General features: G+C 54.4%; 4 protein-coding genes across 4 annotated transcripts; 2 read left to right on the forward strand and 2 right to left on the reverse strand.

Annotated features, from left to right (window-relative positions):
• Nucleotides 1-908: 908 nt before the first annotated feature.
• On the reverse strand, nucleotides 909-13514 carry Prpf31 (pre-mRNA processing factor 31). The gene is made up of 14 exons (XM_027921517.2): nucleotides 13423-13514; nucleotides 12670-12854; nucleotides 12494-12554; nucleotides 10327-10410; nucleotides 9626-9723; nucleotides 8689-8795; nucleotides 8258-8427; nucleotides 7245-7402; nucleotides 5449-5538; nucleotides 3790-3917; nucleotides 3624-3696; nucleotides 2889-3017; nucleotides 2705-2803; nucleotides 909-1333 (listed from the first exon to the last, which is right to left on the reverse strand). The coding sequence occupies exons 2-14, from the start codon at nucleotides 12844-12846 to the stop codon at nucleotides 1208-1210; spliced, it is 1500 nt and encodes a 499-aa protein (XP_027777318.1). The 5' UTR covers nucleotides 12847-12854; nucleotides 13423-13514; the 3' UTR covers nucleotides 909-1207.
• A 48-nt stretch (nucleotides 13515-13562) lies between these two features.
• Tfpt (TCF3 fusion partner) lies at nucleotides 13563-18206 on the forward strand. Its single transcript, XM_027921525.2, has 6 exons — nucleotides 13563-13942; nucleotides 14501-14759; nucleotides 16426-16496; nucleotides 17334-17403; nucleotides 17481-17699; nucleotides 18053-18206. Exons 1-6 carry the CDS (start codon nucleotides 13920-13922, stop codon nucleotides 18170-18172), a joined length of 762 nt encoding a protein of 253 aa, XP_027777326.1. The 5' UTR covers nucleotides 13563-13919; the 3' UTR covers nucleotides 18173-18206.
• Nucleotides 18207-18250: 44 nt separating this feature from the next.
• Ndufa3 (NADH:ubiquinone oxidoreductase subunit A3) lies at nucleotides 18251-20283 on the reverse strand. The gene is made up of 4 exons (XM_027921529.2): nucleotides 20184-20283; nucleotides 19892-19966; nucleotides 18808-18885; nucleotides 18251-18395 (listed from the first exon to the last, which is right to left on the reverse strand). The coding sequence occupies exons 1-4, from the start codon at nucleotides 20191-20193 to the stop codon at nucleotides 18304-18306; spliced, it is 255 nt and encodes an 84-aa protein (XP_027777330.1). The 5' UTR covers nucleotides 20194-20283; the 3' UTR covers nucleotides 18251-18303.
• A 710-nt stretch (nucleotides 20284-20993) lies between these two features.
• On the forward strand, nucleotides 20994-26748 carry Oscar (osteoclast associated Ig-like receptor). Its single transcript, XM_027921524.2, has 5 exons — nucleotides 20994-21051; nucleotides 21852-21884; nucleotides 25049-25348; nucleotides 25658-25939; nucleotides 26298-26748. The coding sequence occupies exons 1-5, from the start codon at nucleotides 21015-21017 to the stop codon at nucleotides 26432-26434; spliced, it is 789 nt and encodes a 262-aa protein (XP_027777325.2). The 5' UTR covers nucleotides 20994-21014; the 3' UTR covers nucleotides 26435-26748.
• Nucleotides 26749-27474: the final 726 nt, after the last annotated feature.

Genomic DNA, 27474 nt, shown 5'->3' on the forward strand with positions numbered 1-27474 from the left:
GAAACTGAACCAAACTCTGGGCCCAGTAAACATGTTTTAACAAGTCTTCCAGGAACTCTGAAGCATACTGAATTTTGAGATTCACACCTCTATGCCTCCACCCCACCCACCAATGGCAGATAACAAACGCAGGTCAAGGAAGGAAAGGAGATTCTGAAGAGAGATGTGGACAAAGGACCCTTTCCCACGACACTGTTGCTCACCAGGACACCTCTCCCTTCAGCCTAAGTGAGTGAAGGCACTTCAACTGAGCCCCAGTTCCCCAGACAGGGTGGTCAGTGAGTGTGAGTGAGGGTGTACGTGTGCTCCTTTTCCTTACCTGGCAGGGACTTTGAGAGTCAGTAGTTCATACTGGTGCAGGAAGTCTGCTTCCCTCACCCTTGTCAGAACTCAGCACCCCCTACCCCCAGCAAACATGGGTTAAAAGTAACAGAATCCAGGGCTGGATTGTGGCTCAGCAGTAGAGCACTTGTTTAGCATGCATGAGGCCCTGGGTTCGATCCTCAGCACCACATAAAAATAAATAAAGGTATTGTGTCCAACAATTTCTAAAAAATAAATGATTTAAAAAAAAATAACAGAATCCAGCTATTGGGCCCCTCCTGTGGGCTGTGCATTCTTCCCAGTCCTCCCAGGTACCTCATGGGGAGGGCGTGAATGCTGGGAAGGTGAAGCCACTGGCCCAAGGGACCAGAACAATCCAGTCTGCCCATGTTGCATGCTGAAGCCTTTAAGGGCAATACTGCCAGGGCATCACGATGACTGATGTTCTCCAGGGCTTCACCCAGGACCCCAGGATAAGGGAGGGGGGTGGCCCAGACACCACCTGGATTGGAAGCCCAAGCTCTTTCCCTAAACCCAGTGGCTCTGGCTCCTCTAAGGTGTTGGATGAATGATCACTCCCCAAGGACAGATCTTTGTACTGTGCTTTTAATTACACTCTTCCCTAAAAAAGGATCTCTTGTCTCAGTTAAAAAGATGAGTATGAGGAAGACCAGTTCTGCCCCTGAATGGGGTGGTGGTATTAGTCCTGGGGGTGGCGGACAGAGCCTCTTCCATTGACTCCATCGATGTCCTGGTCTTGAACCAACAGCAGGGCAGAGCAGGCTCTCCACCCCAGAACTTCCTGGCTCTGAGCTGGATCCCTTCAGAGGGCTGGGCTTCCAGTTCTCTTCAGTGGGTGGCCACCCTGGGCGTATGCCATCTCTCAGGTGGACATGATGCCACTCTTCTCACTTTTGACCTTGAGGAACTCAGCCATGCTAGAGAAATACTTCTGGTTGGCCTCAGCCACCTTCTTCTCAGCTGCTTGTGGGTTCACAATCTCCAGACCCTGGATGAGGAGAGTAAGAGGGGATGAGAAGTGGAGTGGGGAAAAGGCCAGGCCTCCACCATGGCCCTCTTCACGTGTCAGAGCTCCCCATCCTTCCCAAGCCCTCAGGCTTCAGTGGACATGAAAACGGTTCACCAGTTCCTGGAGTTTCCTTCAACTCAGGAGACTCTGATCAGCAGACCTGGGGCTGAGGAGAGGGGCCTAGGTATCAGGCTTTTTAACTAGTTCCCAAGATGATGTTAAGATCACCAGTGTTTGAGAAAAGCCATTCCTGCCTGGTTTCTGGATAAGAAACGGAGACCCAGAGGAAGCGGCTAGCCCAAAGTCCTACCACACCACCACCAAAACCAGCCAAGGATAGTGGTAGTACCGTTCTGAATTCTTCCAACACAATAATTCTTTTTTTTTTTGGTCCGGAGACTGAACCTAGGGGGCTTAACCACTGAGTCATATCCCAACTTTTTTATTTTGAGACAGGATCTTGCTAAGTTGCTTAAGGCCCCACTAAGTTGCTGAGGCTGGCCTTGAACTTGCAGTCCTCCTGCCTTAGCTTTCCAAGTTGCTGAGATTACCAGTGTACGCCACCATGCCCAGCCCAATGCATACCTGTTGTCTTCTGCTGAGGCTTCCCTGGCTGCCCTACCCCTACCCTTCCCAGCCCCTCTGCTGCCCTGTCTCTTCCTGGCTCTTGCCATCCTCTCACACACTGGGTGCTTTGCTCATCAGTCCACTACCCTGCTGCCCCATAACCTCGAGGGGAAGACTTGTCTCTCTCATTATCCCAGAGTCCAGAACAGTGCTGGAAACTTTGTGGCCACTCAACAAGACACTTGCTGGAGAGTCAGTGAACTCATCGATTCCTCCTGACACTACGTGACAGGTTCACCCTACTTTGTGGTGAGTAAGCTGAAGCAGAGAGATACCCAGCTCCACACTTGTCTGTTACTGTTGGGCAGGGACCTGAACTCAGGCATGACATCCAAGCCCACCTGACTGCCATCTTTCTTGAGCAAGGCCATGAGATACCCCAATGCCCCAGTCATTTCCAAGGCAAGGACCTGAAGCCTCAGATGTAACCTAAATGGAGGGTAAGAGGGATGGCTGGACACAGTTCCAGTCCTGACTCTAAAGCTGGTTTGTGCTGACCACAGCCATGGGTTGCCTCCCATCACTGCTAATCTTTGACACTTACTATATGCCAGGAGCTGCTTAAGCCCTTCATGTACCTTGTCAACATGAAACTCCACCACAGCCCTATCATGTGCCTTCTTTAGAGGCAGAGGGGAGGGAGCTTCACCAGGATCACTCAGAGGCCAGGGAGCAAAGCTAACCCAGGGCAGGAGCACCTGACTCTGGTGAGAGTGAGGGTACCTGGAGAGGGGTGAAGGCCACACTGGAGGCAGTCCCAGAGGAGCGGTCTCGGATTGTGGATTTCCCACCATACACCACACTCTGCTTCTGTAGAGTTCGCTGCGGGAGGGAAAGGGAGGCTGTGATCTGGGCTCACCTGGCCCCTGGCCCCTTTACCCCCTGGCCCCATGCAGATGGCCCATACCTGTAGCGTCTTAGAAATCCTGGCTTTGGTGGCCTCATTCACCTGTGTCTGCCGCACACGACCACTACCTGATTTGCCCAGGTGGCCCAGGCTAAAGCCTAGGTCCTCCTGGTAGGCATCCTCCTCGATCTGGTGGGAGGGAGAGAATCTTTCAGTCAGACACAAGGACTATACTCAGCCAGCCCCTTGGCACCCTCCAACTTGCTGAAACCCAGCAGTCTCGAGTGCTGGCCTCAAAGACACCCATTCAGTCTGAGTGCCTTGTGAAGCCCCAGCCCAAGGGCACTCAAGACCCCTGCCTGACAGTGCTCAGGTGATGCTGGGACCCTTGAGAAACAGGATTCTGGTGCTACTCCCTGAGTTGCAGTGATAGCTCACTGCTCCATCACGAGCACATTAGAGGCAAGAAGTGGGGTGGGGTTCACTGCCAAGATGGCACCCCGTTCTTGAGCTAGTTCTTGAGGGACCCGCTGGAGGATGCTCAGATATAGGACGGAGTGCAGCCAGGGGGCTCATGAGCAGTTGGGCCCCTCACAAAGTCAGCTGAGCCCTGAAGCAGCCTCAAGGTAGGAGGGAGGAGCTGGAAAGGCCCGTAGGGCTCAGCTGAGGAGCCTGGGTGCGGAGGAGACTTGTGGGGAGCTGGGGAGCTGGGCAAGGGGACAGGCTGGGATAGGAGAGTGGGACCAGAGAGTGGGAGGACACCAAGGTTCCTTGGCTGCCAGGCAGGGATCTGACCTCTCCAAAGCTCATGCGGTTGGCCTGCTTCCGGATCTCCGTCAGCCCCAGCCGCTCCTTCATCTTGCGGTACCTGCAACAGGGGCGGGGAGCAGAGGCCCAGGAATCAGCTGAGAGCACGGCAGCCTCTTCCTTTTCCACCAGCCCTGGACCCAGGGCTGCTCACCTGCGGCCACCTCGCTTCTTCCGCTGTCCATCCAGGGGTGCAGGCAGGGGCTTCACTTGCTTTACAGGTGGCGGCTCCTGCCACTTGTCAAACTTGCGCTCAATCTCGTCCTTCAGTTCATAGCCCACCTGGGGAGGGGTGAGGAGAGGCGGTGGCTGCCCACCAGGCCTTGCCCATCCACCCACCATCCCTGTCCACCAGAGCAGTCTCCTCAGGAGTCTTCCTCCTGGGGTCCTACAGGATCCCATGGACTCTCAGGGCTTCAAATCCCATCTAGGACTTCATGACCCTTGAACCTTTACCTGGGGCTTAGCCCGCACCTCTGAGTTCAGCACCCCATGGACAACCACCTCTACAGGAACGCTTCAACGGTAACACAGCCAGGCAGAATCCCTGCCTCCTCCCCTCTCCAGTCTTCTGCCCCCTCGTTCCCAGACCAGTAGACGGCAGGTCACCTCCACAGCCTCTCTCCCACACCGCGGATCACTCGAGGCTCTTCCTTCAGAATGACTCCAGCTGGCCCCTTTTGGGCACCTCTATCACAGCCAGAGTATGTTGGCCTGTGAACTATCTACCTGTGTCCCCAGGCCCCCTCTCCTGGGGCTCACAGTGCTCCAGCCTCAGGGCCCCTACCCTGATCATTTCCTCTGCCTGGAGTGTTCTTCCCCCACGCATCCATGCAAGTCACCCCCTAAGTCCTCTCCCCTTCAGAGACACCCTCCCTGGCATCCCAGCTACGTGGGCATCTCACTTCCCTCCCACCCGGTCCCTGAATGACTCCTGGCATTTATTTATTCACTTAGCCCTGAGGGACAACTACACACATGGTTTACCATCGGTCACGCCCGCCCCTGTGTCTGTGCCGCCCCTGCTGTGTCCCCAGCTGAGACAGGAGACAGAGAGGCCGAGCACCTGACACCACCAGGCAGCTGCCTGGAAAACAAAGATGCGCCAGATGGAGACAGACCTACTTTCCCGAACAAATCCAGGAAGGAAAACAGAAGTTGCTGAATAACTGCTTGAATGAGGTCCAGGAGCCCCTGCTTGTAGAGAGGATACTGCAAAACAATGTCCCCTCAACACCCCCCGAGGATGTCCTTGTTCAAACCACCAGAACCCACGACTGTCACCATGCACAGCAAAGAGTCTTTGTGGATGTGACTGAGGTAATGACTGTGAGGTGGAGACATGCTCCCATTATCAGTGTGGGCTCAATGTCATTACAGGGGTCTTAAAACAGAGGAGACAGGAAGATGGAAGCAGAGCTGGAGAGGCCAAGACGCTGCACGGCTGGCTTTGGAAATGGTGGGGGGTGGCTGGCCCAGGAAGGAGGCCACCTCTGGAAGCTGCAAAAGGCATAGGGACAAGGCTCCCAGAAGGGAACAGCCCTACTGGCACCTGGACATCAGCTTTTCGAGACCCATTTTGCATTTTGGACTTCTGACCTCCAGGACTGTGAGATAATAAACCTGTGTTTTAAGCCCCAAGTTTGTGCTGACTTGCTACATCAGTCCCAGGAGAGGAACACAGGGCGGGTGGGGGAGATCCGGCCTCCATGGGGATCACAGACAGACACACCACCTGGGCGGTCCTGACATATGCTGTGGGCCTCTGGGGATGGCTCCCCCCTGGACAGACCCAGATGCCAGCCGCCCTCACCTTCCCCTCGGTGCTCTCATGGAAGCTGTCCACACGGGCTGCCAGCGTGCACTTGGCAGCCACCAGCCGGGCTGCTTTCCGCCGGAGATCCTGGAACAAAGGAAAGGAGGGGCCCTTGGTGACATGGCCTGGGTTGGAGTAGGACAGGTAGTGCCAGAGGACCCTGGCCACGAGTACTGGGCTCCAACACCTTCACCCTCCCCTGGGAGTATGTAATTCAGGGCACGCTGCTGGCTCCCCAGGTGTTCTAGTAGCGGTACCTGACCTGGAAGGTCACCATGAGGACCAAAGGAGAAAACCCACATGCAGATGCCCGTTCAGCACCGGCCACCAACAGTGTTCCCCCATCCCACAGACAGAAGGGAAGCTGGCCAGGGCACAGGACCACGGCCAACAGACCAGGGCTGGACCCAGACCTGCCTGTCCCAGAGCCGTGGCTCCCACACAAGAGGGAGTGTGAGGCGGCGCCTGGGCCAAGCAGCAGAGGTGGACCCCAGCTCTGGGCCGATGGCCTGGATCCAGATGACTGCACTACCCGCATGCTCTTGGAGAAGCCACCAACACTCAGCACCTCGGTTTCCTCCTCTGTAAAATGGGCGCCAAGAGCAGCTGGCAACACTGGAGCAGAGTGAAGTGCCATCTTCACAGTGTGGTGAGGACTCAGGGAAATCCCTAAGTGTTTCTAAAACTCCAGCCACCATGGTCTCAACCGCCACCGTCACCATTCCAGCCATCGCTGTCCCTGCACTGTCACACGGCCATCAACCCTTTTTCTTAACCTACTCTCACACAGCACAAACCTGTTTAAGAAGGGAACTTAATGGTATCACAAACGGGAGGTTACTAAGTAACAGAAGCAAAGTACGTGGTGACTAAAATAAAAAGACTCATCCGCGTGTCCCTGAGATTCACGCTTCTGTGCTTCTAAAGGGAGGTGGCTCCTGTTCTAAGAAACATGAAAACTGTGCAGAAAGCCCATGGTCACAGACTTGATAGATAACATTAAAACAACAAAGCCAGAGGCAGCAATGTGTATTAAAGAATTTAACTTTGCCCTGGGCTCCTGGGAGGTGACCTTTGCAGGCCTGCAGCACTTGGGCTGGCTGGCTGGTTATGAGGTGGTCCAGTGTACCTATACAGCTGGTCCCTCAGGGAAGACCAGCCATGTGACTTAGGCTGGGGGCTCTTGTTTGCAGACTGAGATCAGTCATAAGGGCAACTTGATCATGTCCATGCAGCTGAGCCCCAAGAGCCTAACACTGAGGCTTACAAGAGCTTCCTGTTGGTGATACTTTGTGCCTATCATGTGCTGATGCAAGGAAGCAACAGTGTCCTGACTCCAAGGGACAGGAACTGAGTCCTGAGGTGCTTCTCTCTCCTGGATCCAAGCCCTAGACCTCTTGTTGGCTGATGTGAATCTGCCCCTGTAATAAGCCATACCAGCATCTCTCAGGCAGCCCCGCAGATCCTTCTAGGGAATCACCAAACCTGAGGGGTCTTGGGCCCCTCACTCACAAGCTAACCTCAGGCTGCTCGTCCAGTCCTGCTCTGTAGGTGTTCTGTACATAATGGGTCCTCACAGCAGCCGCATGAAGCAGACACCATCTCCCCACTTTACAGAGGACAAGCCCAAAGCATGGTGAGCAGCCCTCGCTGAGCTCACCCAATTGCTCTGCGGTGCTTCAGAACCCATGTCCTCATTCCTGTGCCTGCACTACCCTGTTCTCCAGGCTCCTAACGGTTACTGACAGCTGTGCAAGAGCTGGGGCTGAGGAGTGACAACAGGGAGGGCTCACCGGGGGCAGGGACTGCACGATGTCACTGTGGTAGATGTAGCCAGTATGGGGCAACACCGAGGTAGACGAGAAGCCAGAGAGCGTCTTGCGTTGGGCCCCGAGCAGCATGATGTTGCAGGCAGGCATCTTGGAGAGGTTGGTCAGGCCACCAGCCACGCCTGCAGCAGGAGAGGAGAGGTCAGAGGAAACATGGGGCGTGTGTCTGGAGACTCACTGTGTGCTCCATGCCTTTACATGAGGATCTGCTTGGATCCCCACAGAGGCCCTGCCAGGAAGGACTGACGCCTCTCATCTCACTGGAGAGAGATGCAGAGGAGGTTCAGAGGAAACCCAACAGAAGTGACCCCAAAGTCCATGCTAAGCCACACTACTGCACTCTAAGGATACTGACTGCTTTGGAACAGTTTTCTTCAAACCAGGGCTCCTCTGACGACCGTGCGTGGGCCTAGTCATCCTGGTTTCCGGGGGAAGGGGACGGGGGCTGTACACGAGGCTCCACAGTGGTGTTGTGCGGCTCTGCAGCACTGGGTATCCACTTGGGCCTCGTACCTGCTAGGCAAGGGCCTTGCCACTGAGCCACAACCCAGCCCTTTCTATTTTATTTTGAGACAGTGTCTTGCTAGTTGCATAGGACCTTGCTGAGTTGCTGATGCAGGTCTTGAGCTTTCAGTCCTTCTGTCTCTGCTCCCTGGTTGCTGGGATTATAGGTGTGCCCCACTGCACCAGCCACAGGGTGTTTTTTTTAGCTGTTGATGGGTCTTTATTTATTTATATGTGGTGCTAAAGAGTCAAACCCAGTGCCTCACACGTGCCAGGCAAGTGCGCTATGGATAGGCCCCAGCCCCAGCCCCCACAGGGTGTTTTTAAGGATCACGCAAACTACCTCATCAAAAGAATGAATCCTTAAAGCAAGACCGTATGTCCAAATGTAGTCACATTCTGAGGGACTAGAGCTCCCAGAGTCACACAATACATTGGCCAACCTGTCTGTGGGACATGGCCTAGGGCCTCACCCATGATCTTGGCAGCTGTGGATGCTCCGATGATGATGGACAGGTTGGGTGCGATGAAGGACATCCGGGACTCCACGTACTCATAGATGCGGTGCTTGGAGGCATTCAGCTCCAGCGCCATGTCGCAGGCCTCCTCCAGCCGCTCCAGCTCCTCCTCAGACAGCTGCTGCCTGCAAGGCGAATGGCCCCAGCCCTGCTAAGTGCCCCAGCTGCCTGGTTTCAGCCCAGGCCCCCCCTGCTGTGTGTGGGCACACCCGCGCGTAGATTCAGGGCCGTCAAGTCCTATCATCCCAGAAGCCGAGGCACAAGGGAATCACAGTTCTCAGCTAGCACCACCCTGGCCAGCCTGGGCCCTGGTCCTGCCCTTTCTGGCCTCTGTTGTGAACCAGGCCTGGGGAGATGTGCAGCACAGCATCCCCTGGCACACGTACCCCTGGGTGGTGGAGGCGGTGACACTGACGACCATGATGGTGGCGTTGGTCAGGATCTGCTGCAGGTTCTCGTTGTTCTTGCACTTGTCCAGGCTGTTGCCCAGCTCCTGAGGTAGGGAGGGGAGGGAGCAGGGTCCTTGAACTCAGGACGAAGTTGGCTCTTGCTCAGCAACCCGTCTGGGACTCTTCTTGGGGACACTGGGAAGTTGTAGTCTATACATGCGGAGCTTCTCCTTCCTCTTACCAGTTCCCAAAGCTTCGCTCAGAGTATTAGCTTTGTCTGCCTGCTTGGCTGATCCAGAAATGGGCCTGAGCAGAGCTGTCACCCAGGGGAAATGCCCTGAATAAGCCCACTGGTCCATTCAACTATGGGCACAGATGTAGTGAAAAGGACTTCCTCTGCCACCATCCTGGTCTTTTCAGGGACACGGGGTTGGGGGGGCGTGTTCTTCTCCTCCTGCTGCTCTTTTCTCAAATTCCCTCGGCCCTCCTATGAGACTCAGAACCTTATAGGTCTGACGTGGTCTCCCTTTCTAGCCTCGCTCCCTGCCCCTCCTCCTTTCCTCTTGCCTCCTGCCAGTCAGGGTTTTTGCACTTACGCAACAGTCCTCTGTATCTTTACATGGCTGCTGGGTCAGCCCTCAGACCTCAACTCAAATGTCACCCGCTCTGGCCACAGCTGGGGCAATAATAGTCAGGCCAGTGGGGATCCCATTGGGAGATGAAGGGAAGACAGCAGCAAGGGGTGGGGGCACAGGGAGTGGCACAAGAATATCCCTCCTGGTTCCATCCCTCTCTGCTGAGCAGATGGGAACACCATAGCTTCCAGTCACCTCTCCCGTCATGTCCAGACCTCGAGGTTTCTGGACCAAGGGCCTGAGTGGGCCTTGCCCCCTTTTGCACTCTAATGGCCTCAGTTCTTCCAGGGTCCACTCACCTTGACTGTGCGGATGTAATCCAATGCGTTGGGGACCAAGGACTCCAGTTCAGGGAATCTCTTTGAGTACTTATCACGGATGAACTTATGGATGATGTCTAAGGAAGAGCAGATGTCCAGTGAGGGGTTGGCAGGCTCTACTGGTTGTTCCTAATGTCCACTGCCCCCTCTTCCTTTAGAAACCACACCCCTGAATCACAGCTTGGCACATGGACATCCAGTATAAAGGCTACATTTCCTGGCTGCTTTTAATGGTAGGTGTGCCCACATGAGTTAGTTCTGGCCCACAAGGTGTGAACCAAAGTGACCTGTGCAATATCCAGGTCATGCCCTTGAGAAAAAAAGAACCAGGACCTTCTCTTCCCTCCCACCTACTGGTGGGGGTGTGGAGGTAAGGGATGGAAGCAGGGCATCACCCTGTAGCATGAAATAGGTGACAGAGCAACAAGACAGAAAGAGCCTGGGTCCTGCAGAGACTCAACGGTGACACCAGGCCTGGTCTGCTGACTCTGACTCACATATCACATGAAAGCCACTGTGACAGCGGCGGAACCTGGATTCGAGCTAACACCAGGGCTTGGGGGAAGCCCCCTGGGAATGGCCAGTGAAGGAAGTGGTCCAGGTTCCTGCTTGTCCCTCCTGTGGGGAGGGCAGGGACTGAGGGGAGACCAGCTGTCTTCACCGCCCTTCCCGGCACTCACTCAGCTCATTCTCGATCTCCACAGTCAGGTTGTTGGCATCCACGATGACACGGTACTCAGGGGCTGCCTCTACTGGTCCCATCACTGTGAGGATGAGAAGCAGCCTAGATGGGTGTGTGCTTAAACTCCACACCTCCTAGGTACAGCTAGGGGCATGAAGCTGGAGGGAAGCGGGAAGGCTGAACGTCCACTAGCTGATGGATCTATGTTTGCAAATACCCCGGAACTCACGGCCTGCCTCCAATCTCTCCCTCTGGTCTGCCCTGTCGGCCAGTCTAGACTTGACCCCATTGTGCCCCAGAACTAAAACCTCCTATGGCTCCCTGTTACCCCAAGGCTCACAACTAAGCTCCCCAGACTGATATTCAAGGCCTCATATGCCTAGAAGCCTGGTAAGGACCAGTACGAGGCGGCACCTTTGGTGCTCAGACCCTGCAGCCACTCAGCTGGCACTTGAGGACGCACCAGCTCTGCAGTCTGGCTCTCAGTCTCGTAGCCCGTCCTCTCAGCACACCTCCATTTCCTCACACTCCAGCCGCAAAGGCCAGACTTCAGTTTCACTCCTCTGGCTTTCACATGTGCTGTTCCTCTCCCTCAAACCTCCCTTCCTCAGTCTGTTTCTAGAAGCTCCTCGTTCTGTGTTAGTACTCACAGCCATGGGATTGACATTGACCCTATCATCACGAGCAGCAGCCACAGCAGCTGTCACAGTCGGGACTTAGCAGGGATGTGTCAGGCATTGTTCTAAGTGTCATACGTGCTAATTTACTTCATCCACAACCACCCAGGGAGGTGGACATTACATCAGAATTGCCAAGAAGGAAATGGAGGGCGCTGTCTGATGTTGGAGTCAGTAGATGGCAGAGCTGAGACCTGACTGCAGGCAGGGTGGCTTCAGAGTCAGAGTCGTAATGTCTTTAACCTGAACGCCCAAATGCCTCTTGAAGCCCTTAAGACTCAGATGGTGACCCAAGGTAACCAGATGTCTCCTCTGCACTCCATAACACACGCTACCTCTGCTAGGCAAGGATCACCACCTGGTTTGAGTTGTTTTGTGTCCACCTTCCCCACCAAATTCCAAGTCCAAGCAACTCTGACTCAATCCCTGAGCCTGGCCTGACTTCAGGAAGTTGTCCATTTCTGAACTGCCCATGCATGGCTCTCTGGGTCAAGAAGTTCCTCAGACTAGCACCTAGAACCTGTAGGAGCTGGCATCTTCCTAGTTATGCCTGGAGCTCTGGGCATGCTGTTCTCTTGCTCTGGGACGCCTTCCTCCCTTTCTTTGCTTGGTATATGTACTCATGCTCCAAACTCTAATTCAGGTATCACTTCTTCCTTGACCCCTGAGACAGGTTCAGCTAACCCACCCTGTGGCTCTGAAGTGTACTGAGCCTGTCACCACCCACCAATAACTGCCTGGAGCCTGGCCTAACTCCTCCACTAGACCCTCAGCATTTTGAAAGCAGAGACCTGGGCTGATTCAACTGAGAGGGCTCAGGAAAGTGTTAAATAATGGAAGAAGTGAATCTCCCTGAAGCTCTACTCTGACTACATCATTCCTATGCCCAGCAGCTTCCCAGGAATTCCACTGCTAGGGAATTTCACTTGAGAGCCCATCCTGCCCAGAAGAGGAGGAATGGAAACCAAACTGCACTCTTAAGATGTGATCTGAGTGCTTAAGAGATGACCCAGTGTTCCCCAAAGTTGGAAGTGTGAAAAGAATTTAGGTGACACCCTAACAACTGTATTTATTTTTATGGTTACTTTGTATTTATCAAATGACTCCCAGTGTTCCATTTGTAATAGTAATTCCTTTAGTTTTTAAACTTAAGCAGAAACATTCATTAATTTGAAGCAAATGTTAATAATAGGACATATGGTTTACACAATAGCAAAAACTCTCCAACTGGTCATGTCAATCACTAAAGTTTGGGGAACCTTGAAGTAAGTACTATCAAAATTAGTAAGTGCTCAACAGAGTAAACACTTAAGTGTCAGCTTTATAATGCAATGTATTTTTAGGGGATAAATGAATTGGAGTGGAATAAAAAAGAAAAGAAAATGGCTCTGGAAAAGGATGAGAGGGAACTACACTCAATTTTCAAAGCAACATAGAGCAAAAGAGCAAGAAGGCCCAGCAGGACAAGGGACAAAGGGGAGGAAGTACCTTCTGAAGCTCTGGCCTGCTTGCTGATATATTCCTCAATCTTCATCATGATCTCAGCAAACTGTCAGGAAAGGAGAGTAGAGTCAGAATCCAGGACTGTTAAAGAAGAGTTATGGCTCCCACCCTCTGCTCCTGGGAGCTTCTCTTTATAGCCATCCGCACCCTCATCCTCTCACCATCTTGCTGTCCCATAGCTTGGCAATACTTTTGACAGAGTCCCCAGAAAGATCCAGCTGTGTCTCCTCCTGTACATCCTCGATGGCTGGTTCCTCCTCTTCTTCTCCATAGCTTCCTCCTTCCTCCTCTTCTGCTGCCTCCTCAAGATCAGCCAAGAGTTCATCTGCCAGAGACATCCCAAAGCCTATGGGGAGCAAGACCATACCCCAGTTGAGTCCCTCCTATTACCAGAAGGCAGGCCCTGGTCCTTCGTTTCAGCTCTAGTATGCAGACTCCATAAGGACAAGCGCTTTCCTTTGTTCCCTGGGGGCGTCTCCACAGCACACCCCTCTCACCGCCACCTTGCTAAGACTTACCACCTTCTTCTCGTGTCTCCGGAGCCTCGTGCAGTCAGTCCTCTTCGCCTCACTCTTCCCCGGCCCAACGCCTCGGCCCCGCGCGTTCCTTGTCCCCGTCCGACCCCTGCACCCCATTCCAGCCCAGGGAGCTTTGTGATGCACCCCACACGCCCTGCGTGTTGCCCTAAGGCGCTCCGCACACTCGTGATTACTTAAGCGATCCGCGATGAAGTTCGCCTCCCGGGCATCCGAGAGGGCGCCGGTCACGCCCCCGGGGCCGTGCCACGGGAGAAGCACAGCAGACCTTTCAGCGACCGGCCTAGGAAGACCTCTCCTTGTCCTTCTCCTCACACACTTCCCGCGCAGACCCCGGCGCCCGGCCTCCCGCCCTTCCCTCGCCTCCATCACACTCACCTCCTCACTCCGCTCCACGGCGCCTAGGATATCAGCTTTGCGAGAGCGGTCGACACTCACTGATGACGTCTCAAACCTGCGCCGAAATTGCGACAAAACTGCGCTCTGATTGGCCACCGCCCGCGACTTTCCGGCAGCGCTTGGAACAACTTTATTAGCACCTGCCTCGGAGCAGAGACGGGGTTGCTGGGCCCAGGGCACGGCCTGGCGGGCTCACGGCCCGCCGAGGCCTGGGCCTGCAAGTGAGGGTCACCGCGGGCAGGCGACACGGCGTCGGGACAAGAATAAATACGGCGCCCCGCGGCCGACTATTGGCGGAGTTGGATGAGAAAACAAGGCCTTAAGCCGGAAATAGGAAACTACAACTCCCGGCTGGCCCCGGGCCAGGCCGAGCTACCCGGGCCGCGAAGCCTGATGGGACAAGTAGTTTTGTGCACGGCTCAACCTGGGCACCTGAGGCTGGAGCGCTGAGGCCTGCGGTGCCCGGAGCGGGAGACATGGAGCTGGAGCAGAGAGAGGGGTGAGTAGCGGAGCCCGGTGCCCGGCTGCAGAAAGACGACGCGCCCTCGCAACGTGCGGTTGTCAGAGCTCGACCCGAGGCCGTGGGCGTTGTAGTTTGTGGTCTGTACAGCAGTGTCCTGCACCGGAGGGCTGTCCGCTCCGGGGCCGAGACGGGCTCTAGGGGAGGGGGCTGGGGCTGAGCTCCAGGGGAGGAGGCTGGGGCTGGGACCCGGGTCTGAGGGGGAGGTGGTCCTGGACCCCGGGTCTGAGAGGGGGAGGTGGCCCTGGACCTCCGGAACTGAGAGGGAGGGCTGGCCCTGGACCCCCGGGTTTGGGGGGCAGGTGGCCCTGGGCTCCCGGGTTTGGGGGGGTAGGTGGCTCTGGACCCCCGGGTCTGAGGCGGTAGGGCTGACCTTGGACCCTGGGGCCTGGGGGGGAGGCCTGGTCCTTGACCCCCGGGTCTGAGGGGGGAGGGCTGGACCTGGACCCTGGGTTTTGGGGGGCGGTGACCCTGGACCCCGGGTCTGGGGGAGGGCTGGAGAGCAGCCGGCTGCGCCTGACCCCTGCTGACCCACAGAACCATGGCCGCCGTGGGCTTTGAGGAGTTCTCGGCGCCCCCGGGCTCGGAGCTGGCGCTGCCGCCCCTGTTCGGCGGGCACATCCTGGAGAGCGAGCTGGAGACGGAGGTGGAGTTCGTGTCCGGAGGCCTGGGCGGCTCCGGGCTCAGGGAGCGGGACGAAGAGGAGGAGGCCGCCCGGGGCCGGCGGCGACGCCAGCGGGAACTGAACCGCAGAAAGTACCAGGCGCTCGGCCGGCGCTGCCGAGAGATCGAGCAGGTGGGCAGCGCGGCTTCCGTGTCGGGGTCCCGGGCCAGGCCCTGCCTTCCCTCTTCCCTTCCCGTTTATTTACCGGCCTGGGACCGCCGCTCCTGCAGAGCCCTCCTCGGGAGCCCCTGACGCCAGCCCAGCTCTGGCGGCTCCATCCACGCACCTCCCCGTCCTCAGCCCAAGCTCTTCAGTTCTGTGCCCCTAACTCGAGGCCCCGAGGCCAGTCTACTCTGCTCAAGAACCTTCCCTGGATCCTTCGCCTCCCTCAAATCCCCGGCCCCTTCCCCAGGCTGATTCCCCAGCTGGGACGGCTGCTGGTCCCCTGGTGAGAATAAGGGTGGAGCAGCAGGCCAGGGACACCAGGGCCAGATGCTTGGGTTTTTTTCTTTCTTGGGAGCTAGGGAACCCGTTTACAGTTTTAACAGAGGGAAACACAGGGCCAGGCCTGGGTCCTCGAAGACTCTTGAAAGGTGGTCCTATCAGGTTTGCTTAGTAAACTGGGACCAGCTCAACCGTCACTCTGACAGTTCGAGGGCCTGTTAGTCTGAGATCAGCTGTCAGCAGGGATGTTCCCAGAGGGCTGGATGCTGGCTGCGTTCCAGGCCTTCCTCTCTCATGCTGCCAGTAATCGTTGGTGTTCTTTGGTGTGTAAAGGCATCCCCTGACCTCTGCCTTTTCCTTGCACATGTGTTACGTCTGTTTCCCCTTTTTATAAAGATGGCAGTCATGCTGGGTTAAGGCCTCCCATGACCATGTTTGTTTGTTTTTTTAATATTTATTTTTTTGGTGTAAATGGACACAACATAATGCCTTTAGTATTTTTATGTGGTGCTGAGGACCCAACCCGGGTCCCGCCCGTGCTAGGGGAGCGCTCTATCCTCTATTGCTGAGCCACAATCCCAGCCCATGTTTTAACTTGACTACCTCTGTGAAGACTACCTCCAAATCCAGTCACATTCTGAGGCGCTGGGAGTTAGCACTTCAGCACACCTTTCTGGGTGGGGGGGACGACACAAGTCAACCCATAACAATGGTATGGTGGTTCTGAGAGCGGACAGACCAGGGGCCAGGAGACCAGGGAGGTATTCAGAATGCTGCCTGACAGGTGAATGGCAGAGTCCAAGGGAATTCTACTTGAGCCTGCTCTTAACCCACTTCTCTAGGAATAGTCTGTTCTTATCCCTGTTTGACACATGCAGGAACCCAAGGCTTCAAGATTTAGTAACTTACTCAAGTTCACAGGTAGTGGCAGCAAGGTCAGGATTTGAACCTAGGTTTTTCTGAGCAAGAGGAGCACATGCTTCAGCCAATACTAGGCTGTTGCCTGAGCCATGTCTTCTGCCCTCCACACCCAGGCTGAAGTCCTCAGAAACTGCAGAGGCTGTCCCCTCAGCCTGGAAGGCTTTGCTCCTGGTGGTCACTCCTTTGTCTCCTTCCCATCACTCAGCCCACCAGTCCTCTGATAGCACTCACTAAAGTGGCCCCGCCTTGCCTTTGGCATGTCAGCCTGGCTGGTGTGCATCACGCACTTAGCCCTGCAGTTGCTCATTCAGCAAGGCCGACGGGGGCTGCTGTGTGCAGGCACTAGGCCCTCCATAGATGGCGCTCCATCAGACCTGTCCAGTGAGTGGGAGACTAGTGGAATCCAGTGTACCTGCTCACCATCTCCCCGCAGGTAAATGAGCGGGTCTTGAACAGGCTCCACCAGGTGCAGAGGATAACTCGAAGACTCCAGCAGGAGCGCAGGTAACCCTTTCTATGCCACCACCCCTCACCATCTCTGCCATCTTCACCCACCTGGCCCTCACAGGCCTCAAGGACAAGAGGTTGAAGATGAAGGCTAGGGTTGAGGCAGACAGGGAGAAAGAGTGGAGCTGGGTTTTAGAGGGAAAAGCTGGCTCCAGGACCCAGGGAAGGGCTGGGAGAGCAGACTGAGTGGACAGGACAGCAGGATGGAGCAGTGGCACCTATTTGCTGTTTGGCTCTGAGCAAGCAATATCCCGTCTGAGCTGCATCTTCCAATCAACTGAGGGCAACACCAATGTCAAAGCTGCTCTGAGGGTTAGGCTGGGCTCTTGGGGATATTCTCAGCTTGGAACTTCCCTGAAGAGGTATTTGTGAAATGAAAGATCACCTGTGTAAACCACTGCCAGGACCCTGGTATGGGAAGTGTGCAGAAAACTTGTGGAAGCAGAGGGGAGGAAGAGAAAGCAGCCTTGGTCAGAGGTGAGGTTCCCAGTAGGAGTGTCATGCTCACCTCAGTCATTAATAGGAATCACAGCTCCTAAGTGAATGTTTGCAAAATGCCAGCCTCAGAGAGCCATCGCTGTGTCTGCATGCAGCCCAGCCCAGCCTAGATCAGTATCTCCCACTTACAGAGGAAACGAAAGGTCAGACAAGCCATCTTGCCCAAGGCCCCACTGCCTGGCTAGTGCCCAGTTTCCAGGCCTCTCAGGCTGCAGAACTCTAAATCTGGGTCAAGGACAATCTGGCTTCAAGTAGAATAAGAGCTGGGCTCTACTGTGTGCCCCCAACCCCACTAATAAATAAGCTGTCCCACTGGTGGCCTCTCTGTTCACACAGGTTCCTCATGAGAGTGTTGGACTCCTACGGGGATGACTATCGGGCCAGCCAGTTCACCATTGTGTTGGAGGTGAGCACTGGCCTTCGGGCAGGTTGGGGAACTGAAGCCCAGGACACAATCTTGACTTCCTCCCCTTTACCTACCAGGATGAGGGCAGCCAGGGTACAGACGCCCCCACTCCAGGCAATGCTGAGAACGAGCCTCCAGAGAAAGAGGGGCTGTCCCCGCCTAGAAGGACTCCTATACCCCCAGAACCCAGCAGCCCAGCCCCTGGTGAGGGGCCCAGTGGGCGGAAGAGGCGGCGGGTACCTAGGGATGGGTGCCGGGCAGGAACCACGCTGACTCCAGAACTGGCCCCAGCACAGGTAGGAAGGAGTCCAGGTGCTGTGGCCAGAGTGTCACTTGGCTCCTGGGCTTGGCTGCTGTGCTGAGGGGCCCAGAGCTAGGCAGAGCTGGAGAAAGGTGAAGCAGGAAGGGCTGAGGAGGCCTGGGGCTGGACAAGTCTCGAAGGGGAAGACCTGCAGAAGGAAGTGGCTGGAGAGGTAGCAAGATAGGAGGAGAGAAGGAGGGCAGGCGGGTGAGGGTGCAGAATGTGGCACGTCTGGGCGCAGAGCTGGGGCTGCCTCTGAGCACAGGAAGCTGGCCTGTGAAAACAGTGCTGGGAGACCCCGGGTCTCCCGCGTTCCCAGGCTCACTTGTGCTTTCCTTCCCTCTCCAGATTAAGGCTGAGGAAGATTTTGGCTTTGAAACAGATGAGACCCTGGATTCAAGTTGGGTTTCTCGGGGACCAGACAAACTGCTGCCCTACCCAACTCTTGCCAGCCCACCCTTTGACTGACCCCAACCCAATAAACTGCCCCCCCCCCCCATCCAACCTAGTCCCTGTCAACTGTTCCTATTTCTCATCACACGTGGGTTGGTTTCACATTTTATTGGGCGAAGGTGCCTCCTCCCTGTCAATGGAAGTGCTCACAGTTTCTTCAGCCACTCCAAGCTGGGGCCCTGGGGGTCCTGGGGGTGGCTGGGCACGTCAGGCATGTTCCCATCATCTCGGAGGGGCACTGTGAGACAGAAGGGTGGGCCACTGAGATCAGCAGATCTTTACAGCCCTGCAGAGAACAGCAGGGATGGTGGTGCAAGTTCAAAGGGAAACAGGTTTCCAGGGGAGAGAAAGGAGAACCAGGATCAGAGAATCAGTGATGCAGAGAGGTAGAGAAACAGGAAATGGTGGGAATGACGGTTATCCCCAGTGATGGGGGAACCAGACACCTGGAAAGCAACAGATGCAGGAACCCAAAGAGGAACAGAAATCTGGAAAGACAATAGAAACTCAAAAGTATAAAAACAATGGGATGCAAAATATGTGGATTAAGGATTTGGACAGGGAGAGTGCAGACAAACTGCAATATCTGACCCTGCTCAGGAGTGGACTGCCCACTTCCACCCCTCCCTGCAGCACACGTCCCCGCTCACCTGGGTAGTTGTAGGGTGTGGCCTTGTTGATCATGATGGCATACTTGGTGTAGGGGCTGAGTGGGGGCAGAATCACAGCTGTGGAGAGAAGAGTAAGGCCCAGCTTAAAGTGATTCTCTGAGGTGGGAAAAAGGGCAAAAGCTGAGTCTCGGCAAAGAAGGGGGTATCAAGGGGAGCAGGAAGGGCTAGAAATTCCAGGAGGACACTTCATTCTGTGGGCCCTTCAGTATTCTAGGATCCCCATTTACAGGCAGAATACTTCAAGGGAGTTGATGGTCCAGGGATGGGAGCCCATCAGTCAGGGACAAGTCAGGCCTGGAGGGCAGAGGGTAGTGAGGCATCCCAGAGGTGAAAGGGTGTGCAAGGTGTGCAAAAGGATCTAGGCCAGGGCTGCCTGACATAAAGATAACTTTACATTGTAATTTTACAGAGTGGCATTAAATGTTTCATATTAATCTTATGTTAAATCTGGTACACCCAAACATCATTTTTACATAAAAAATCAACATTAAAATGTTGATAAGTGTACATATTTTTGAACATGCTAAGCTTTTAAATCCAGTGTGTCTCCTACCATCTCAAAGTACTGGCCCCCCTCAAAAGCTCAGGAGCCCCGTGGCGTTCTAGAATCTCACCCGGTGTGATCTGCAGACCAGCAGTACTGACAAGACCCGGGAACTTGTTAGAAATGAAGAATCCCAGGCCTTGCCCCAAGCTTACAGAATCATAAATGCTTTTAACGGGACCGCCCACCCTGCCCATGGTGAGCCTTGGGTGAGCAGCGCAGGTGCGGGGCACAGCTCCTTCCTCAAGGTGAGTGGCACAGACTCCCCAGCTCACTCCCACCCCAGCCAACCCAAAGCGGATGCGGGGGCGGGGAAGGGCTCATTATTTCACCACTGGGTGAGTCCCAAGGCACAACCAGGGTGGACAGCCCTGCAGAGGCTCTGCACCTCTAGAGTGGCGGTGAACTGGGAGGCGTGGAGCGGTTCAGGCGTGAGCTCGGGCGGGCGAGGGGACGCCGTGGGGCGCGAGATGGAACGGGGTGGGGTGACGCACGTTCGCGCCCGGGGCACTCACGCACCGAGACTTCCAATGGCGAAAGACACGACCAGCACCGGCTCCTTGGCCCAGGCATTCTTCAGAAAGGCGGCGAGTTCTGGGGGGTCGGGTAGAGAGTCACCTGCAGGGGCTGCCGGGTGACCTCTAGCCCGCTCGCGCCACCCCGCCCGGGAAGAGCCCCCATCTGCCTGCCGCGCCCTGTCCAGGACGGACCCCACCGCCTCCACGTGTATTCCGCCGCACCTCAGCCCTACGACCGCCCGCGGGCTACCAGAAAGACCCGTGCCCTGCACAACCGCAGCGTTCACACTTACTCTCAGCCATCTTGTTCCTGGCGGCGGCGAGGGCGCGCAGCACCCTGGGAGTTGTGGTCCTTGAGCCAGCCTCCGCAACCTGGGCTGCGCGTGCGCCCTGGAGACGTGTCTTGGCGGAAGCGGAGGCGCGCAGCACCCTGGGAGTTGTGGTCCCTGCGCTCTCAGTCCGCGCGTGCGCACGGAAGTTGGAGGCTGTGGCGGGGAAGATTTAAATACCTTGAGCACCAGCTGGGTTCACTTTTCTCAGTCTAGGGGTCGCTCCCAAGGATTGACTTCTAGTCTTCCTGCAGCAACTCACATACGGCGGAATTTTTGAAAACCCATTTACAGAAGGAGAAGCGGATTTGCAGCTCGGCATCAGCTGGTGCTGGAAGCGCTAGTTTTCGTGTCAGATGGTTTAGGGACCTTCTGTGGGCTCTCACAGTTCCCGCTGTTACTGCCGTATAGCTGGGATCACTCCCCTCCCCATTTTTTCCTTAAGTGAAATGGTCCAGGTTTGTCTTTCAGTGAAAGTGGGAGTTGCTTGAGAGCAGTAACGAGGTCTGAGCCCTCTGCTCCCGGCTTCACGCAGCAAGGGCCTGGCGCTTAATGGGTGCTTTTTTTTTTTTCTTTTTCTTTTTTTTTAAGTTTAATGAACACAACAGGTTATGATTCCTCCTTCCAACTTTTCCCACAGACCACGGGGCTGTGACACAGCCACCCAGAGCCCTTCCTCCCCGCAGCCCTTCTCCTTCCCTATACAGGGCTGTCTGACGTCTGGCTTTCTGCCTCATTTCCGGGGAGGGAGGAGGGCATCTCCATTCCTGGCTTCAGCTTTAGAGAGAGCCCACTATGGCCCTGGCGGTGGCCCTCCAGCTGCTGACCCTCTGTGAGCTGCCCCCTCCCTTCTGCCTGGGTCCTTGGCTGGGCTGGGAGCAGAGAGAGAAAAGGGTTGGGGACCCAGCCACCCTGCAGCACCAGCTGGGCGTTTAGCATTCCACGTCTAGTTGAGAATCAAGGGACAGGACTGGGGCCAAGACTGCTGGGCATTAAACTAGAAAACACGGAGTCCTAGAAGAGGAGGGAAGTGGGAACAGGCTTCTTAGATCCTGAGACAGGAGGGGATCAGAGACTAGGGAGTGTGGAGTCCTGATTTAATTATTTATTTGTATTTTTTGGTACCAGGGATTGAACTCAAGGGCAGTTAACCACTGAACCACATCCCCACCACCATTTTTTTTTTTTTTCCCCCTTAGAGGCAGAGTCTCTCACTGAGTTGCTTAAGGGCCTTTCTAAATTTCTAAGGCTGGCTTTCAACTTGAGATCCTCCTGCCTCAGCCTTCAGAGCTGCTGGGATGACAGGCTGTGCCACCCCCCACCTGGCTGTGGACTCCTGATTTTGATAGGGGAGGAGGTGGGAGCCAGGACCTCTGAATCCCTGGGAAAGGAGGGGTGGGGGGCAGGACTCCTGGCTGGAGGGAGGAGGGGGCTAGGGGCAAACATCTGGCTTCATAAGCAGGTGTGGAAGGAAGCCTGAATTCCTGACAGCTTAGAGAGGAGTAAGTAGGGAAGAAGTTCCTGTTCTTCAGACTAAGGAGAGGCTGAGGAATCCCATTCCTGGGCTCCTGGTGAGGTGGGACTGGCACCCTCGAAGGACTTTACAAAAAATTTCTCCTCAACCCTGTGCAGGGGCTCTGGGTCACGCAGACCTCACTCCGTCTGGTGAGTAACACTCCTCTTCATCCTCTGCTTTGCTGACATCTCTTTTCCAACTACTCAGATTCTATTCTGGTGCTCAGGCTCACCCCAGATTTCCTTCCCTCCCTTCCTTTCTCCTGCCCCTTTCTGCTCCCTCTCTCCCCTTCTTTTTCTTCCTTCCTTCCTCACTCCTTTTAGTGGCCATGATAGGTGGATAGTGAAGAGACATGACCTAGAACTCCAGCTTCACCACCTTATTACTAGATGACCTTGAACAAACCACGGCTTTGAAGACATTTCCTTCGTTATAAAATGGGCTGTTGTAGGACTTAGTCTAACCACATGGGTAAATCCCCTGGCTTGGAGAAGTACCATCTCCTGCCATACCAGTTATCCCTTCAACTGGATTCTGGGGTGAGGGGTCGTTCCCTTTTGATGTACATTTAGGTATATCCAGTTTTCCACCCTTACAAAAAGGAGGGTCTCCCATCCTGAGACGGGTTTCTTCCTGTTTCCTCAGAAGTGACACTGACCTTTCCTTTCTCCCACTATACAACACTACAACTTCAAATAAGAATTATCTGAGAAAGGGCTGGGGATGTGGCTCAAGCGATAGTGCACTCGCCTGGCATGCCGGCAGCCAGGGTTTGATCCTCAGCACCACATACAAACAAAGATGTTGTGTCTCCCGAAAACTAAAAAATAAATAAATAAATATTAAAAATTCAAAAAAAAGAATTATCTGAGAAACCATCGATGTCTGAGCTACCAGCTTCTTTCAAATTGTTTTTCTACCACTGAGCCACATCCCCAGCCCTTTTATTTTTATTTTGAGGCAGAGACTCACTAAGTTGCAGATGCTGGTCTTAAATTTGCATCCTGCTGCCTCAGCCTCTTTAGTTGCTAAGATTCCTAGTGTGCACCACCACACTCAGCTCAAGTTAAGTTTTTTTTTTTTATGATAAAGCTAATATCTATTCATGGTTATAAAAATTCAGTCATTAGCAAAAAACATATAACAGTCTCCTTCTTCTTCATCTTCCTTAAATGATCTGAATTTCCTTATATTCACACACATGCATGTATTTATAGATTTGTTTTTTGGTTTTGGTTTTTCCCAAGCAATATTGATAATGGATGACTCACCCTGTTCTGTATCTCATGCTTTTTACTTTATAATCTGTCTTGGAGCTATCTCCATGCCACTCTTTCTACTTTTTATTGTTATTCCAACTGTTGACCAGAATTTGCTATTGCAGGATGGCTGGATTCTGGGGTGAGGGGTCATTCCCTTTTGATATACATTTAGGTATATCCAGTTTTCCTGGCTATACAATCAATACTGCAACAAGCACTCCTGCATGACTTTCTGGTGCACACATGTGCACCTTTGTGCCTGGAGAAGCAGTGGAATTATTAGGTCATTACTCATGTCCTGTATCTTGATAGAAACTGGCACATTTCCTTCAGAGAGGGTACATTCAAGTGCCCAGGGGCCGGTTTCAACATATTCACCCAAACTCAATGTTAACCACAGTTTTTGATAACCTGATTGGCAAAACAATCTTGGTGATTTTTTTTTTTAATAATTGCTATGAGGGTTAAGCAACCTTTTTCCTTTAGTTGTGTTGTAGCCGACTGACTTCCTCCTTTGTGAATTGCCTATTCATGTCTTGTACAGATTTTATTTGAATGGTTCTCGGGTTTCTTTCTATATTCTTAATCCAAATGATTTATGAATCAAGTGATTTTTGCCAATACTGTCACATGACTTCTAGCTTCATTTGTCTTTTGGCAAATATAACCCAAGAGGTCAAGTTTATTAATTTTATCTCATGAATTTTTCATTGTACAGCTTAAGAAACCTTTCCTACTTCAAGATATTTGTGTTTTTCTACATATTCTAAGAATACATTTTAAGAAACACATGTAGGTTTTTAATTAAGCTGGAATTTGATTGGGGGAATGGTGCGAGGTAGGATCCCATGTTACTTTTTTCCAAATAGCAAGTTTTGGCAACTGTTAGTCTGTTTTGTGCTACTATAACTGAGTGCCACAGGGTGGGCAATTTATACACAACAGAATTTTATTTAGTTCTTAGTCTGGCTGCAAAGTCCAATATCAAAGGGCCTGGTAAGGACCATCTATCTGCATCATGCTGTGGCCAAAGGCATCACCTAGTCAAGAAGGGTATTGTGTGTGTGTGTGCGCGCACACGCATGCATGTGCGTGTGTGTGTGTGTGTGTGTGTTCGTGTGTGTAACTTACCCTTATATCAAACACCCACTCTGGCAATAATGGCACTGATCCAACCAATCACCTCCTTTTTTTTTAAAAAAAAATGCTTTTTAGTTGTAGATGGACACAATATTTTTATTTATCTTTGTGTGGTGCTGAGGATCGACATGTCCAGGGCCTCACACGAGCTAGGCCAGTGCTCTACCACTGAGCCACAATCCATCACCTCTTAAATTCCCACCTCTCAACCCTATTGTGTTAGGGATTAGGTTTCCAACACATTATCTCCTGGGGACAAATTCAAACCAGAGCAGCAACGACTGAAATCTGGTACCAACATTCTAGAGACTAAAAACGCAGATGTCTGGGACATGGCCCTCTGAAATTGTTTAAAAGCCATAACCCAGTGCAGTGGCATTGGCAAATGCCTATAATCCCAGCCACTTGGAAGGCTGAGGCAAGCATTGCAAGTTCAAGACCAGCCTGGGTAATTTAGTGAGCTCCTGAATCAAAATTAAAAAAAAAAAAAATAAAAAAGGCTAGGGATGTGGTTCAGTGGTAAAGCACCAGTGAGTTAATTCCAGTACCCAAAACAAACAAACTACACAAACAAACAACAAAACTGGAAGTGTGTGTGTGTGTGTGTGTGTGTGTGTGTGTGTGAGAGAGAGAGAGAGACCGAGACCAGGTATCACTCAAATGCGGAGGCTGGCTTTGAACCTGCCCTTCTCCAGCCTCAGCCTCCCGGGATCACGGCGGCTCCACCACGCCGGCTTGCCTCTTTCTCTGACCAGCCTGAGTGTGGTCCAGGCCTTCCTCTACTTTACACAGCTGAGGCGCACAGAGGGGCAAAGGCGGCTGGTCCCGGTTGCTTTCTTCCTCCCCCAACCTCCCTGAACCCCCTGCGGTTCCTGGGAGGTCCCAGGGCTCACGCCGACTCCTTTATTAAGTTCCCCCAGCCTCCTACCCCAAGCCATGGCTGGGGGCTCAGCCAGCGGCAGTCGTGACCCCGGGGGTCAACGTGACCTTGAGGTGCCGCGCACCCCAGCCCGCCTGGAGGTTTGCACTCTTCAGGGCGGGAGAGAGCGTGCCCCTGCTCCTCCGGGACGTGTCCACGGAGCTGGCCGAGTTCTTTCTGGAGGCGGTGACTCCCGCCCAGGGGGGCAGTTACCACTGCTGCTACCGCAGGCTAGACTGGGGACCGGGCATCTGGTCCCAACCCAGCGACGTCCTGGAGCTGCTGGTGACAGGTGAGGTCCTGAGCGGGAAAGGCGAGGGGCGCCGGGGCCGGGAAAGGGAGGGGAGACCGAGCTAGGTGGGTAGCTGGGAGGTGAACAGACCGAGCTAGGTGGGTAGTTGGGAGGTGAACAGACCGAGCTAGGTGGGTAGCTGGGAGGTGAACAGACCGAGCTAGGTGGGTAGCTGGGAGGTGAACAGACCGAGCTAGGTGGGTAGCTGGGAGGTGAACAGACGCGCTGGGAAAGCGGAGAGGGGGATACAGGGGAGGATGGGCGGGGAGGAGCCAGGTCGCGCGAGCTCAGGCCCCCATCGCCCCGCAGACCTACTGCCGCGGCCGTCGCTGGTGGCGCTGCCCGGGCCGGTGGTGGCGCCCGGTGCCAACGTGAGCCTGCGCTGCGCGGGCCGCCTGCCGGGCATGAGCTTCGCGCTGTACCGCGTGGGCCTGGCGGCGCCGCTGCAGTACCGCGACTCGGCGCAGCGCTGGGCCGACTTCCCGCTGCTCGGCGCCCGGGCGCCCGGCACCTACAGCTGCTACTACCACACGCCCTCCGCCCCCTACGTGCTGTCGCCGCGCAGCGAGCCGCTGGTCGTCAGCTCTGACGGTGAGGCGCCCCGGGACCTAGGGGCCGATCCCAGCCCTCCTCCTGGGGACCCAGGGACACAGTCCAGCTCTCCTCCTCTGGAACCTGGCGAGTGGCTTCAGCCCTTCTCCCCAGGACCTAAGGAACTGTCGCCAGCCCTCCTCAGGACACAGAGATAGACCCAGCCCTCCTTCCCCAGATCCAGGGCCCCAAGCCCAGTCCTTCTCCCTCAGACCCGGAGTCTGAGGCCTTGTTCTCCCATCTGCCCTGCCCAACTTTGAGACTTGGGTCCCCAGCTCCACCCCAGGAGTTAGAGCCCCAAAGGTGCACATTTGGGGGTCTGGAGCTGACAGCGCATCTCTCTCTCCTTGGCCTGCAGACTCCAGCTCCTTGGACTACACCCAGGGGAACCTCATCCGCCTGGGGCTGGCGGGCTTGGTCCTCGCGTCCCTGGGTGGGCTGGTCGTTTTGGACTGTTGCAGCAGGAGCCGTGCGCTCGACCAGGCCTTGCCCTAGGGGGTCTGGAGGTAGACACCTGTGATGTCAGAAGAATTCCTGCAGAGCAGCGCAGACACTGGGATCCCTGGGGCCGGACAGCCCCTACTGGAGTCCCCCAGCCCCCCAGGCTCAGCCCCACTTAGCCATCCTTCACCTTTGTGTCCTGCCACCTTCTTCAAACCTTGGTTTCTTTTATTGTAAAATGGGCACGTTGATAATATCACACCACAGATTATCGTCCGATTGAGTGAATAATTCCCCCCAAAAAGTGTTTAGAAACTGTGAGTAGCCTACAGTAAATGCTCAATAAATGTTAGCTATTGTAATTTCTACCAGGCTTGCAAGACCCCATTGAAGTTTACCTTTGCACTGCTCCATCTCGCTTTTTAAGCAACTCGTTATCTCCTTTTATGGCACCCTTGACTGCCAAGCAAATCCCTTTCAAACTGTTCAGGCCTTCCCCCAAAAGTAGACTTAGAGGAGACCAAGCAGAGCTTCTGCCCTAGTTACAGCTTCATTTGCAGTGGTCTCCTTGACCACCACCACCACCACCATCATCGTTAAAGCCAGCTCCTTTGCCAGGCAAGAGCAAGTGGTGCATGCGCAGTAGAGCTTGGACCTGGTCGCTGATCTTTACTCCGTCAGTTTCCCATCGTACTCTTGGCTGCAGTAGTGGTTAAAACACACACACACACACACACACACACACACACACACACACAGCCTTCCTCTTGCAGCCTGTTCCCTTTCCTTGTTTTCTCTCTCTCCCTCCCCAAGGCCTGGCTGACCTGCACAATTTCTCCTGGATTTATTCATTTAACTTCTATCTTTTTCTGGCCAACCTTGAGGCTGTTCTCATCTCCAGGAACCCAGATTCCGTCTCCAAGCAGTTCTCCCCACTCAACGTTCATGTATTCCCCTCTTGACTTCTGCGGTGGAGCACAGACTCTATTTTTTATTATGTTTTCCAACTTCCTCCTCCTCCTCTTCCCAGTTAATGGAGAAGACTGTAACTTTCAGCTCTTGGACAGCCCCAGCTCTGCCGGCTGTCACCTTGT

This window comes from Marmota flaviventris, chromosome 18 (assembly GCF_047511675.1).
Source record: "Marmota flaviventris isolate mMarFla1 chromosome 18, mMarFla1.hap1, whole genome shotgun sequence".
Classification (NCBI taxonomy): Eukaryota; Metazoa; Chordata; class Mammalia; order Rodentia; family Sciuridae; genus Marmota; species Marmota flaviventris.